The sequence below is a fragment of the Delphinapterus leucas genome, chromosome 2, assembly GCF_059928025.1.
Source record: "Delphinapterus leucas isolate spDelLeu-1000000601 "Yukka" chromosome 2, BTC_Dleu_Yukka2, whole genome shotgun sequence".
Classification (NCBI taxonomy): domain Eukaryota; kingdom Metazoa; phylum Chordata; class Mammalia; order Artiodactyla; family Monodontidae; genus Delphinapterus; species Delphinapterus leucas.
The window spans coordinates 48394731-48410226 of NC_143130.1; the positions used below are offsets into that span (position 1 = coordinate 48394731).

The 15496-nt window shown below is 39.2% G+C and overlaps 1 protein-coding gene across 15 annotated transcripts in view; it reads left to right on the top strand.

Annotated features, from left to right (window-relative positions):
- MCTP2 (multiple C2 and transmembrane domain containing 2) overlaps nt 1-15496 on the top strand; it is a 250502-nt gene that overhangs the window by 45994 nt on the left and 189012 nt on the right. For all 15 annotated transcript variants that reach the window (XR_016392018.1, XM_022598922.3, XM_022598920.3 and 12 more), the window contains one exon: nt 14391-14917. Coding sequence is in view for 14 of the 15 variants with exons in the window: in XM_022598922.3 (XP_022454630.2) it covers nt 14450-14917 (468 nt within the window). In the remaining variant the exon portion in view is untranslated. The remainder of the gene's footprint in view (nt 1-14390; nt 14918-15496) is intronic.

The window sequence follows — 15496 nt, forward strand, 5'->3', positions numbered from 1 at the left end:
AAGTAAATATCAGCATGTAGAATAAGGAAGAATACTAGAATGAAATACCACTGAACTAGACATGGGCTTACAGTTTTTTTCTCTGCTAATCCCACAGCTTGAATTCAGTGCAGTCCAAAATCCTGAAGTCAGTATTGGAACACAGATGGAAATCCAGGAGACACTTCTAGTTCTGGCTCAAGGAGTAGAAAAGGGAAGCCCTAAAGCTCTGAGAGAAGGGAGAATACTCCCATCCTTTTTGTCTCCTGTTTCTTGGTTTTGTCATGCCCCAGTTCCCTGGCAATCTTGTGGCAAGAGGCAGTAGCAGCAGAAACAGCTGGCAGTGGGAAACTGCAGGAGCCAATGAGTTAAGGGAACATCCTGTCTATCTGGTAAAGCTATAGTTATGAAAGGCAGGGCTAAACCATTGCTTGTTTCCCCCCACCCCCTCTCGATCCTCCTGCTACTCTGGTGCAGTCATAGAAGTGGGTTGTTGCTGATTGGAGGAGTGACAAGGGATGTTCCAGGGTACCAGAAAGTATCAGCGGAGACAGGTGAGAAGGAGGGGCTTTGGAAATAAACCCACGAACCTGTGAACTCCTAGACTCACTATAATCTGCAAATGCTTGGATCTCATCCTTATTAGCATACCAAGGGCTTTGAGGATGGAATTAATGAATAGAATGCCACCCGAGTCCCAGGCTGATCTCTACGTGGTGCACACCCAGTGTAAATCTGAATGGCCCTACATAGCTTTTGAAAATGGAACTGATATTGCAACTACAGCCCATAGAGGTGGGTTGGAATTAGTGGCCAGAAGCTAACCAAATCAAGTGCCTGATAAAAAAATATCAACATTCACCATAGCTTTAAACAAGGCGCGTTCCATATGGGCATATGAAGTACTACAAAAATCTCAGATCACATGGGAAAAGACAACAGATGACAAAGAAAAGATAACTTTAAAGCAACTATTGTAAAAGTGCTCGAATGAATAATCTTAAATCCTGAAATAAAAGTTAAAATAGGAAGTAATCAGTAAAGAAATAGGAAATATGAAGTAAACCAAATGGAAATTTTAGAATTAAAAAATACAGTAGCCTCTCTACCCTGCACCCCCCACACCAAAAAGGAAAAAAACCCTCGCTGTATGGATTCAGGAATAGAATGGAGGTGACAGAGGAAAGAATCAGCAAACTTGAAAATAAGTCAGTAGAAATTATCCATTGTTAATAAAGGAGAGGAAAAATATTGAAGAGACCCTTGAACTATTGGAGGATAACAAAAAGGCATAATGTTTGTATGATTGGAGGCTCAGAAGGAAAGAAGAGTGTGTTGCTAAAAAACATTCCAAGAAATAATAATAGCTGAAAACGTTCCAAGGTTGGCAAAAGAGATGAACCTATAAATTCCAGAAGCTAAGCTAATCCCAGACAACATAAATCCAAAGAAATGTACACTCAGGAAATGGTAAATATAACAAAATCTTCTCTTCTTGAATTATTAAAAGAGTGGTTCATCATTTTAATCAAAGTAAAACATTGTCTGATGGGAATTTTCAATGTATTTAGATGTAATATGTAAGAACTTTATAAAAGGGAGATGACGAGGAAACCTATATGGTGGTATGGAAGGCAGAATAATCTCCCTCCATCCCCACCCCCCGCCCAGTATCTACATTCTAATCCCCAAGTCCTGTGAATGAATATGTTACAATAAATGGCAAAAAGAACAATGTGGGGGGAGACCTTCAAGATGGCGGAGGAGTAAGACGTGGAGATCACCTTCCTCCCTACAAATACACCAGAAATACATCTGCATGTGGGACAACTCCTACAGAACACCTACTGAACGCTGGCAGAAGACCGCAGAGCTCCCAAAAGACAAGAAACTCCCCACATACCTGGGTAGGGCAAAAGAAAAAGAAAAAACAGAGACAAAAGAATAGGGATGGGACCTGCACCTCTAGGTGGGAGCTGTGAAGGAGGAAAAGTTTCCACATGCTAGGAAGCCCCTTCACTGGCAGAGACGGGGTGGACAGGGAAGATGCATCGGAGCCACGGAGGAAAGCACAAGCAACGGGTACAGAGGGCAAAGTGGAGAGATTCCCGCACAGAGGATCGGTGCTGACCAGCACTCACCAGCCTGAGAGGCTTGTCTGCTCAACCGCTGGGGTGGGTGGGGGCTGGAAGCTGAGGCTCGGGCTTCAGAGGTCAGACCCCAGGGAGAGGACTGGGGTTGACTGGGTGAACACAGCCTGAACAGAGCTAGTGCACCACAGCTAGCCCGGAGGGAGTCCGGGAGAAAGTCTGCACCTGCCTAAGAGGCAAGAGACCGTTGTTTTGGGGTGAGCGAGGAGAGGGAATTCAGAGCCTAAACGAGCACTAGAGACAGGCACGAGCCAAGGCTATCAGCGTGGACACCAGAGTCGGGCATGAAACACTAAGGCTGCTACTGCAGCCACCAAGAATCCTCTGTGCAAGCACAGGTCACTATCCACACTTCCGCTACTGGGAACCTGTGCAGCCCGCTACTGCCACGGTCCCATGATCCAGCGACAACTTCCCCAGGAGAACACACAGTGTGCCTCAGGCTGGTGCAATGTCATGCTGGCCTCTGCTGCCACAGGCTCGCCCTGCATTCTGTACCCCTCCCTCCACCCGGCCTGAGTGAGCCAGAGCCCCCGAATCAGCTGCTTCTTTAACCCCGTCCTGTCTGGGCTGGAACAGACGTCCTCAGGCGACCTACGCACAGAGGCAGGGTCAAATCCAAAGTTAAACCCCAGGAGCTGTGCGAACAAATAAGAGAAAGGGAAATGTCTCCCAGCAGCCTCAGGAGCAGTAGATTAAATCTCCACAATCAACTTGATGTACGCTGCATCTGTGGAATACCTGAATAGACAACAAATCATCCCAAAATTGAGGAGGTGGACTTTGGGAGCAACTGTAGGCTTGGGGTTTGCTTTCTGCATCTAATTTGTTGTTTCTGGTTTTTGTTTATCTTAGTTTAGTATATAGAGCTTATTATCATTGGTAGATTTGGTTGCTCGCTTCCTTTTTTTTTATATGTATAGATAAGTATATTTTTTCCTTTTTTTCTTTTTGTGAGTGTGTATGTCTATGTGTATGCTTCTTTGTGTGATTTTGTCTGTATAGCTTTGCTTTTACCATTTGTCCTAGGGTTCTATCTGTCTGTTTTTTGTTTTTGTTTTTGTTTTTGTATAGTCTTTAGCATTTGTTATCATTGGTGGATTTGTTTATTGGTTTGGTTGCTCTCTTCGTTCCTTCTTTTTTAAAATTTTTAATAATGTGTTTTTTAATTTTTTATTTTAATAACTTTATTTTATTTATTTTCTTTCCTTCTTTCTCTTTTTTTTCTCCCTTATCTTCTGAGCCGTGTGGCTGACAGGGTCTTGGTGCTCCAGCCAAGTGTCAGGCCTAAGCCTCTTAGGTGGGAGAGCTGAGTTCAGGTCATTGGTCCACCAGAGACCTCCCGGCCTCACGTAATACCAAATAGCAAATGCTCTCCCAGAGATCTCCATCTCAAAGCTAAGACCCAGCTCCATTCAAAGACCAGGAAGCTACAGTGCTGGACACCCTATGCCAAACAACGAGCAAAACAGGAACACAACCCCACCCATTAGCAGAGGCTGCCTAAAATCATAATAAGGTCACAGACACCCCAAAACACACCACCGGACGTGGTCCTGCCCACCAGAAAGACAAGATCCAGTCTCATCCCCCAGAACGCAGGCACTAGTGCCTTCCAACAGGAAGCCTACACAACCCACTGAACCAACCTTAGCCATTGGGGGCAGACACCAAAAACAGTGTGAACTACGAACCTGCAGGCTGCAAATAGGAGACCCCAAACACAGTAAGATAAGCAAAATGAGAAGACAGAGAAACACACAGCAGATGAAGGAGCAAAGTAAAAACCCACCAGACCAAACAACCGAAGAGGAAATAGGCAATCTACCTGAAAAAGAATTCAGAGTAATGATAGTAAAGATGATCCAAAATCTTGGAAATAGAATGGAGAAAATAGAAGAAATGTTTAACAAGGACCTAGAAGAACTAAAGAGCAAACAAAGAATAATGAACAACGTAATAAATGAAATTAAAAATTCTCTAGAAGGAATCAGTGGCAGAATAACTGAGGCAGAGGAATGGATAAGTGACCTGGAAGATAAAATAGTGGAAATAACTACCACAGAGAAGAATAAAGAAAAAACAATGATAAGAATTGAAGACAGTCTCAGAGACCTCTGGGACAACATTAAATGCACCATAATTCGAATTTTAGGGGTCCCAGAAGAAGAAGAGAAAAAGAAAGGGACTGAGAAAATATTTCAAGAGATTATAGTGGAAAATGTCCCTAATATGGGAAAGGAAATAGTTAATCAAGTCTAGGAAGCACAGAGAGTCCCATACAGGATAAATCCAAGGAGAAACATGCCAAGACACATATTAATCAAACAATCAAAAATTAAATACAAAGAAATAATATTAAAAGCAGAAGGGAAAAACAACAAATAACATACAAGGGATTCCCCATAAGGTTAACAGCTGATCTTTCAGCAGAAACTCTGCAAGCCGGAACGGAGTGGTAGGACATATTTAAAGTGATGAAAGGGAAAAACCTACATCCAAGATTACTCTACCCAGCACATATGTCATTCAGATTCAACGGAGAAATTAAAACCTTTACAGACAACCAAAAGCTAAGAAAATTCAGCACCACCAAACCAGCTTTACAAAAAATGCTAAAGGAACTTCTCTAGGCAGCAAACACAAGAGAAGGAAAAGGCCTACAGTAACAAACCAAAATCAAGTAAGAAAATGGTAATAGGGAAATAAATATCAATAATTACCTTAAATGTAAATGGATTAAATGCTCCAACCAAAAGACATAGACTGGCTGAATGGATACAAAAACTAGACCTATATATATACTCTCTATAAGAGACCCACTTCGGACCTAGGGACACATACAGACTGAAAGTGAAGGGATTGAAAAAGATATTCTATGCACATAGAAATCAAAAGAAAGCTGGAGGGCTTCCCTGGTGGCGCAGTGGTTGGGAGTCCGCCTGCCAATGCAGGGGGCGCGGGTTTGTGCCCCGGTCTGGGAAGATCCCACGTGCCGCGGAGTGGCTGGGCCCGTGAGCCATGGCTGCTGAGCCTGCATGTCCGGAGCCTGTGCTCCACAACAGGAGAGGCCACAGCAGTGAGAGGCCTGTGTACCACACCCCGCCCCCCCCCAAAAAAAGAAAGCTGGAGTAGCAATTCTCATATCAGACAAAATAAACTTTAAAATAAAGACGATTACAACAGACAAAGGAAGACACTACATAATGATCACGGGATCAATCAAAGAAGAAGATATAACAACTGTAAATATTTATGCACCCAACATAGGAGCTCCTCAATACATAAGGCAAATGCTAGCAGCCGTAAAAGGGGAAATCGAGAGTAACACAATCATAGTAGGGGACTTTAACACCCCACTTTCACCAAGGAGCAGATCATCCAAAATGAAAATAAATAAGGAAACACAAGCTTTAAATGATACATTAAACAAGATGGACTTAATTGATATTTATAGGACATTCCATCCCAAAACAACAGAATATACTCTCTTCTCAAGTGCTCATGGAACATTTTGCAGGATAGATCATATCTTGGGTCACAAATCAAACCTTGGTAAATTTAAGAAAATTGAAATTGTATCAAGTATCTTTTCTAACCCCAGCACTGTAAGAATAGATAAGAGTCACAGGAAAAAATCTGTAAAAAATAGAAAAACATGAAGGCTAAACAATACACTACTAAATAACCAAGAGATCACTGAAGAAATCAAGGAGGAAATCAGAAAATGCCTAGAAACAAATGACAGTGAAAACACGATGACCCAAATCCTATGGGATGCAGTAAAAGCACTTCAAAGAGGGAATTTTATAGCAATACAGTCCTACCTCAAGAAACAAGAACTTGGCTTCCCTGGTGGCGCAGTGATCGAGAGTCCACCTGCCAATGCAGGGGACACGGGTTCCTGCCCTGGTCCGGGAAGATCCCACATGCCACGGAGCCGCTAGGCCCGTGAGCCATGGCTGCTGAGCCTGCGCTTCCAGAGCCTGTGCTCTGCAACAGGAGAGGCCACAACAGTGAGAGGCCTGCGTACCGCAAAAAAAAAAAAAATAAAAAAAAAATAAAAAGAACCATCTCAAATAAACAACCTAACCTTACACCTAAAACAATTAGAAAAAGAAGATTAAAAAAAACCCAAAGTTTGTAGAATGAAAGAAATTATAAAGGTCAGATCAGTAATAAACGAAAAAGAAATGAAGGAAACAATAGCAAAGCTCAATAAAACTAAAAGCTGGTTCTTTGAGAAGATAAACAAAACTGATAATGCATTAGCCAGACCTATCAAGAAAAAAAGGGAAAATACTCAAATCAATAGAATTAGAAAAGAAAAAGGAGAAGTAACAACTGACACTGTAGAAATACAAAAGATCATGAGAGATTAATACAAGCAACTATATGCCAATAAAATGCACAAACTGGAAAAAATGCACAAATTCTTAGAAAACCACAGCCTTCCAAGACTGATCCAGGAAGAAATAGAAAATATAAGCAGACCAATCACAATAATTGAAATTGAAACTGTGATTAAAAATCTTCCAACAAACAAAAGCCCAGGACCAGATGGCTTCACAGGCGAATTCTGTCAAACATTTATAAAAGAGCTAACATCTATCCTTTTTAAACTTTTACAAAATATAGCAGAGGGAGGAAAACACCCAAACTCATTCTATGAGGCCACCATCACCCTGATACCAAAACCAGACAAAGATGTCACAAAAAAAGAAAACTACTGGCCAATATCCCTGATGAACATAGATGCAAAAATCCTTAACAAAATACTAGCAAGCAGAATCCAACTGGACATTAAAAGGATCATACACCATGATCAAGTGAGGTTTATCCCAAGAATGCAAGGATTCTTCAATATACACAAATCAATGTGATACACTATATTAACAAATTGAAGAAAAACCATACGATCATCTCAATAGATGCAGAAAAGTGTTTGACAAAATTCAACACCCACTTATGAAAAAAAAAACCCTCCAGAAAGTAGGCATAGAGGCAACTTACCTCAACATAATAAAGGCCATATATGACAAACCCACAGCCAGCATCATTCTCAACGGTGAAAAACTGAAACCATTTCCTCTACGATCAGGAAGAAGACAAGGTTGCCCACTCTCACCACTATTATTCAACATAGTTTTGGAAGTTTTAGCCACAGCAATCAGAGAGGAAATAGAATTAAAAGGAGTCCACATCAGAAAAGAAGAAGTAAAGCTGTCAATGTTTGCAGATGACATGCTACTCTACACAGGGAATCCTAAAGATGCTACCAGACAACTACTAGAGCTAATCAATGAATTTGGTAAAGTAGCAGGATAAAAAATTAATGCACAGAAGTCTCTTGCATTCCTATAAACTAGTGATGAAAAATCTGAAAACGATATTAAGGAAACAGTCCCATTTACAGTTGCAAGAAAAATAATAAAATACATAGGAATAAACCTACCTAAGGAGACAAAAGACCTGTATGCAGAAAACTATAAGAAACTCATGAAAGAAATTAACAAGCAGATGGGGAGATATACTCTGCTCTTGGAGTGGAAGAATCAACATTGTGAAAATGACTATACTACCCAAAGCAATCTACAGATTCAATGCAATCCCTATCAAACTACCAATGGCATTTTTTACAGAACTAGAACAAAAAATTTCACAATTTGTATGGAAACACAAAAGACCCCGAATAGCCAAAATAATCTTGAGAAAGGAAAATGGAGTTGGAGGAATCAGGCTCCCAGACTTCAGACTATACTACAAAGCTACCGTAGTCAATACAGTTTGGTGCTGGCACAAAAACAGAAATATAGATCAATGGAACAGGATAGAAAGCCCAGAGATAAACCCACGCACATATCGTCACCTTATCTTTGATAAAGGAGACAAGAACATACAATGGAGAAAGGACAGCCACTTCAGTAAGTGGTGCTGGGAAAACTGGACAGCTACATGTAAAAGAATGAAATTAGAACACTTCCTAATGCTATACACAAAAATAAACTTAAAATGGATTAAAGACCTAAAAGTAAGGCCATATACTATAAAACTCTTAGAGGAAAACATAGGCAGAACACTCTATGACATAAATCACAGCAAGATCCTTTTTGACCCACCTCCTAGAGAAATGGAAATAAAAACAAAAATAAACAAATGGGACCTAATGAAACTTAAAATCTTTTGCAAAGCAAAGGAAAGTTTAAATAAGACGAAAAGACAACCTTCAGAATGGGAGAAGATATTTGCAAATGAAGCAACTGACAAAGGATCAATTCCAAAAATTTACAAGCAGCTCAATATCAGAAAAACAAAGAACCCAATCCAAAAATGGGCAGAAGTCCTAAATAGACATTTCTCCATAGAAGATATACAGATTGACAACAAACACATGAAAGGATGCTCAACATCTCTAATCGTTAGAGAAATGCAAATCAGAAGTACAATGAGGTATCACATCACACCGGTCAGAATTGCGAACATGAAAAAATCTACAAACAGTAAATGCTGGAGAGGGTGTATAGAAAAGGGAACTTTCTTGCACTGTTGGTGGGAATGTAAATTGAAAAAGCCACTATGGAGAATACTGTGGAGTTTCCTTAAAATAAAAATAGAACTACCATATGACCCAGCAATCCCACTACTCGACATATACCCTGAGAAAACCATAATTTATAAAGGGTCATGTACCACAATGTTGATTGCAGCTCTATTTACTATAGCCAGGACATGGAAGCAACCTAAGTGTCCATTGACAGATGAATGGATAAAGAAGATGTGGCACATATATACAATGGAATATTACTCAGCCATAAAAAGAAACTAAATTGGGTGATTTACAGTGAGGTGGATGGACCTAGAGACTGTCATACAGAGTGAAGTAAGTCAGAAAGAGAAAAACAAATACTGTATGCTAACACATATATATGGAATCTAAAAAAAAAAACGATTGTTATGAAGAACGTAGGGGCAGGAGAGGAATAAAGTCGCAGACATAGAGTATGGACTTGAGAACACAGGAAGGGGGAAGGATAAGCTGGGATGAAGTTAGAGAGTTGCAGGGACATATATACACTACCAAATGTAAAACAGATAGCTAGTGGGAAGCAGCCACATAGCACAGGGAGATCAGCTCGGTGCTTTGTGTCCTCGTAGAGGGGTGGGATACGGAGGGTGGGAGGGAGATGAAAGAGGTAGGAGATATGGGGATATATGTATATGTACACCTGATTCACTTTGTTATAAAGCAGAAACTAACACACCATTGTAAAGCAATTATACTCCAATAAAGATGTTAAACGACTCTACAAAGCTCTTTTTTTTTTCTTTTTATGGCTGCAAATCTTGTGATGGGAAGAATATACTATCCTGGTTCACCCAGTCATGTCACATGAGTCCTTAAAAATGGAAGAGGAAGGCAGAAGACTGCATCAGAGAGCTGCAGTGTTAAGAAGGACTTTCATGGCAGTTTCTGTCTTTAAAGGTGAAGAAGAGAGCCAAGGCACTTAGGCAGCCTTTAGAAGTTGCAATAGGCCTTCAGCAGATAGCCAGCAAGAAAATGAGGACTTTTTTGTGTGGAATGACCAAGACACAGAGTTTTCTCCAGAGCTTCCAGGAAATTATGCAGCTTTGTCAACATCTTGATTTTAGCTTGATGAAATGTGTATTGGACTTCTGACATCCAGAATTGAAAAGTAATAAATTTATCTAAATAAACCACTAAGTTTGTGGGTTTTTTAAAAAATTATAGCAGCAGTAGCAAACAAATGCTTGTGGTTTGGTTTTTCTAATCCAATTGGAGTGCTGAATTATTGATTCCAAGTAAAGGATAAAAGGTTAACTCTGCATGTTGTAACCCCTAGATCAACCACCAAAAATTTACATGAGGAGATATAGTAAAAAATCACAATTGATAAATTAAAATGTCACACTAAGAAAATGTTTAAATCTAAACAGTGCGGGAAAGAGGAAACAGAACAAGTAGCAGAGGAAACAAAAAAATCCTAGACCTAAGTACAAACATATCAATTATTACATTAAATGTAAATGCTCTAAACAAACCAACTACAAAGTAGAGATTGTCAGAATGGATTTAAACAGCAAGAAGAGAACTGTTTTAACTGTGACATGTATACAAAAAACAATAGTTCAGTACTGGCACAAAAACAGAAATAAATATCAATGGAACAGGGTAGAAAGCCCAGAAATAAACCCATGCACCTATGGCCAATTAATTTATGACAAAGATGGGAAGACTGTAAAATGGAGGTAAGACAGTCTTTCAATAAATGGTGCTGGGTAAAAGGGACAGCTACACATAAAAAAATGAAATTAGAACATTCTTTAACACCATACACAAAAATACACTCAAAGTGGACTAAAGACCTAGATGTAAGACCAGATACTATAAAATTCTAAGAGGAAAACATAGGTAGAACACTCTTTGACATAAATCACGGCAATATCTTTTTCTGTCTCCCAGAGTAATGGAAAAAAAACAAAAAAGAAATGAGACCTAATTAAACTCAAAAGCTTTTGCACAACAAAGGAAATCATAAAGAAAACAAAAAGACAATCCACAGAATGGGAGAAAATATTTGCAAACAATGCAACTGACAAGGAATTAGTCTCCAAAATTTACAAACAGCTCATGCAGCTCAATATCAAAACAACAAACAACTCAATCAAAAAATGGGCAGAAAACCTAAAGAGACATTTCTCCAAATAAGACATACAGATGGCCAAGAGGCACATGAAAAGGTGCTCAACATCACTAATTATTAGAGAAATGCAAATCAAAACTACAGTGAGATATCACCTCACACCAGTCAGAATGGCCATCATCAAAAAATCTGCAAACAATAAATGCTGGAGAGGGTGTGGAGAAAAGGCAACACTCTTACACTGTTGGTGGCAATGTAAATTGGTACAGCCACTATGGAGAACAGTATGGAGGTTCCTTAAAAAACTAAAAATAGAGCTACCATATGATTCAGCAATCCCACTTTTGCATATATATCCGGAGAAAAACATGGTTTGAAAGGAGACATGCACCGCAGTGTTCAGTGCAGCACTGTTTACAGTAGCCAAGACGTGGAAGCAACCTAAATATCCATCGACAGATGAATGGATAAAGAAGATGTGATACATATATACAATGGAATATTACTCAGCCATTAAAAAGAATGAAATAATGCCATTTGCAGCAACATGGATGGACCTGGAGATTATCATACTAAGTGAAGTAAGTCAGACAGAGAAAGACAAATAGCATACGATATTGCTTATATGCAGAATCTAAAAAATATGATACAAATGAACTTATTTACAAAACAGAAACAGACTCACAGACTTAGAGACACGAACTTATGAACTTACGGTTACTGGGGTGGGGGGGTGGGGGGAAGGGTTGTGGAGAGGGATAGATTGGGAGTTTGGGATCAACATGTACACACTGCCATATTTAAAATAAAATGCCTTTCCATGAATAAAAATAAAAGAAAAACAACAGACCTTCAAAATACAGAAGCAAAGACTGACATAACTGAAAGGAGAAATAGACAAATTCACAGTTATAGCTAAAATACGAACACCTGTTCAATAATAACAAGTAGTAGAGTATAAAAGAACTAAACTGTCAACCAACTAGATCTAACAGATATCTATGTAACACTCCATTAAATGCAGATTGACTAAAAGTATTTCTAGATGAACAGAGAAACAATCGTTTTGAGCATATTTGCAAGTTAAACTATAAGATGTGAATTAAATAATGTACTTGTGTCTTGCTAATGTGAAATACAAATTTATGTTTAGAGTAGCAGTTTTAAAAGCAGCATAGAGTTGTAAAATACTTAAAAATTTTAAAGCAGGAATGACCCAGGATGAAATGAATTTAAAAGCTGGGTAACATTGTAATATTAAATATTTACTCTATGTGAAGCATTATTCTAAGTACTTTTTATGGACTAACTCATTCAGTCCTCACAAGATCCCTATGAGGTAGTTATATTTAAACTTATGTATAAAAATGGAAATAATAATGAGACAGCTCTTAAGTAACTTGAGTTAAGATATCAAAATATGACATTATGATAGTATTATCAGTAGTAATAAAAAGTAGCTTTTCCTGACTGAACACTTTCTCTGTATCAGATACTCAGACACTGGGACTTAACACTTTATCTCATTTTGTCTATAAACTAGGTGATACAATCCCCAGTGGATAGGTGAAAAAAGTGAGACTTAGTGTGATAGTACCCCAAAGTAGAACATAAAAAAGTAAAATTCCAACCTGTGGAGTCTGTCTCTAGAATCCATTCATCTCCGCGTTGCCTACTGAAGATAACAAGTTCATCCTGGGATGCTAATGGTCAACAGGCAAGAGCTGTAGAGTCATATTGTCCTGATCTTCAGAAGGCAGTGACTTCCCAATGACTAAATATCCTGGGCTGGGTACAAATGCATGAAGTCCTTGATTTTTGAAAATGCTTTTTGCCATGGCTCTTGGTCTTTGTTGTCCTCAGCCAAACGTGGCAATATGAGTACAGGCCAAATTAGAGTGACTTGACCACACTGTACTTTTTCATATTGGAAAGATTTATTCTGAGGCACTTGACACAGAGAATAAGGGTTATTGCTCCAAATTTGATTTTAATCTGATTCCTAATGCGTCCGCCTTGTTATATCTTAAATTACTTCCTTTCTTGCATGGCATTCACCATAATGTATCATATTTGTCTGTGAAGCATTCCTATCACTCACACCCAACTGTTTGTGGGAAACATTTTCTCTAAATCTTTCATTCTCAAGCTGCAGCTCTGAAGGTGGCTTTTCTTAAGATTTCCATTATAGAGGTTTTGCCAGTTCTTCTGATCTGGTACACTGGAATAAGGGCAGACCTCTCACTCTTATTTTAATATAAATTTTAAAGATACTAGATGGAATCCTAGTTGATATGAGCAGTTGTTTGTCCTTCAAAGTGCACACTTAACTCTAGAAGGGAAGATGATAAGCTTAAAGCAGGATTGACAAACTACAGTCTGCTGCCTCTTTTTATAAAAAAAGTTTTATTGGAACACAGGTACACTCTTTCATTTTGGTATTATCTATGTTTCCTTTGGCGTCACAACAACAGAGTTCAGTAGTTTGACCACCATCTCACCCTCAAAGTCTACAATATTTACTAACTGGCCTTGTACTGAAATTGTTTGCTGACTCTGGGTTTAGAGACATAGAAAGGGAGTCCCTTGAACATACTGGTTAAAAGATGCTGTTATTTTTCTAGTAAATGTCTTTTGCTCTGCTTTCTCTTGAGAGGAGAGAAGAAAGAAGCCTTCTTATTTACTTTTTATTTTTATTCCTGTTTTTTTTCAAGGTTTAATAAGGTATAATTGACAAACAAAAATTGCATATATTTAAGGTATACAGCGGTCAATTTAATATACGTTACAAAATGAGTACCACAATCAAGTTAATTAATATCTCCATCACCTCATAAACTTACCATTTTTATGTGTGTGTGTGTGTGCTGAGAACACCTGAGATCTACTCTCTTAGCAAATTTCAAAAATACATGGTGATTATAAAAATAAAAAAGACAAAGAGATGAGTGTTGGCGAGGGTGTGGCGAGTAGGGAACATTTACGCACTGTTGGTGGAAATATACATTGGTCTAGTTATTATGGAAGACAATATGGAAGTTCCTTAAACAACGAAAAACTAGAATTAAACCAGCTATCCCATTTCTGGGTATATATTCAAAGGAAATGAAATCGGTATCTCCAAGAGATATCTGCATCCCTTTTCACTGCAGCATTATTCACAGTAGCCAAAATTTGGAAAAAAACCCTAGATGGCCATTGAAGCATGAATAGATAAAGAAAATGTGGTATATACAGTGGGATATTAGTTAGTCATAAAAAGAAGGAAATTCTGTCATTTGCAGCAACAAAGATGGACCTGGAGTGCAATGAGTGAAATAAGCCAAACTCAGAAAACCGTCTTTTAATGTCACATTTTTTGTGTCAACCTTATAGTTTCATGCATTCATTGCTTTAACTTTTCTGTAACTACTCTGATAAAAAGATCTTAAAAATTCAGTCCCATAAGAATGCTTTTCCTGATATTTGTAGATGTTACCAGTCAAATGTTTCGATCTTGATCACTTAATGGAAGGGTAAGATTCTTGAGTCATGTTTTCCACTTTGATGTGCCCTGACAGCAGCTTCATGTTCTTTCTTTTTGTCTTCTGTTTCCTAGGAAGGGCCTGTAGAGACGCACTCTTTTCCAGAGTGAGCTTCCTGGGTCTTCATGCAGCCATGGATCTGGATAAACCTTCTGTCTGGGACTCTTTAAAACAGCGGACCAGGCCTTTGTTAATCAACCTGAGCAAGAGGAAGGTAAAAAAGAACTCAGACAAACCCCTGGACTTACGGGCCAGGCATTGTCTGGACCGTCACCTCAGCTTCTCCGTCCCTGACCTCCTGGAGGCTGAGACCTTGGCCCCCGAGGGGCGGCCTTACTCCCGGCCCCAGTTGCCCTACACCTCGGTGCCTAGCAGCCTGTCGACGGCAGGGATCGTTCCCAAAAGTAGCAGTAGCTCTTTGAAACAGTCTGAAGAAGAATTGGATTGGAGCCAGGAAGAAGCAGGCCACTTCCATGTAGTGGAAACAGACTCCCAGGAGACCTATGCCTCTCCTGCCGAGGACAGGAGGGCTTCCAGCAATGGCATCTTTGATGTGCTCCAGAAAACTCCCCTTGGAGAGGATGCGCCAGAAGGGCCAGAGGTGAGACCAGGGCTGGGCATTTTCCTGTTTGTCTGTCTTTTTTCTTTTTTTAAAAGTGTATTCAGTGCCCTTGAAAAATTTGGTTAGGATTTATTTTTGTGGTTAGCTTGCATGGAGAGGATGTCATTTATAAGAATTTAAACGAAGGTAATATTGATTGCACCAAGTGTTCCCATTTGTTTGGGGGTTGACCTCTATGTCTTTTAAAAGTATTACAAATAACCTTCCTAGAGTACTTCAAGGCATTAAAAGGCCTGTTGGATGAGTTTTCCTTTTTCCATCTCCTGGCAAAGAAATCAAGAGCATAGCTTTAACTTTTTGCTGAAATGTGTGTCTGTTTCTATCTCTCTATCTCCACTGCCCACAGACAAAAATGCATATTCACATTCCTAAGAAACGTAAGAATATGTGCCTCCTTTTGACTGCCAGAGAGTTGGAACTCTCTTCTCCTTCACAAGTACATACCTGCGTGAGTGTCTGCTCCTGTGCACACTTACCTGTGGGCAACTTCACTTCCCTCCTCTAAAAATGAAAAGAAAGCCAAATATTAAAGGAAGCAAATTCTTATCAATTCAGTGA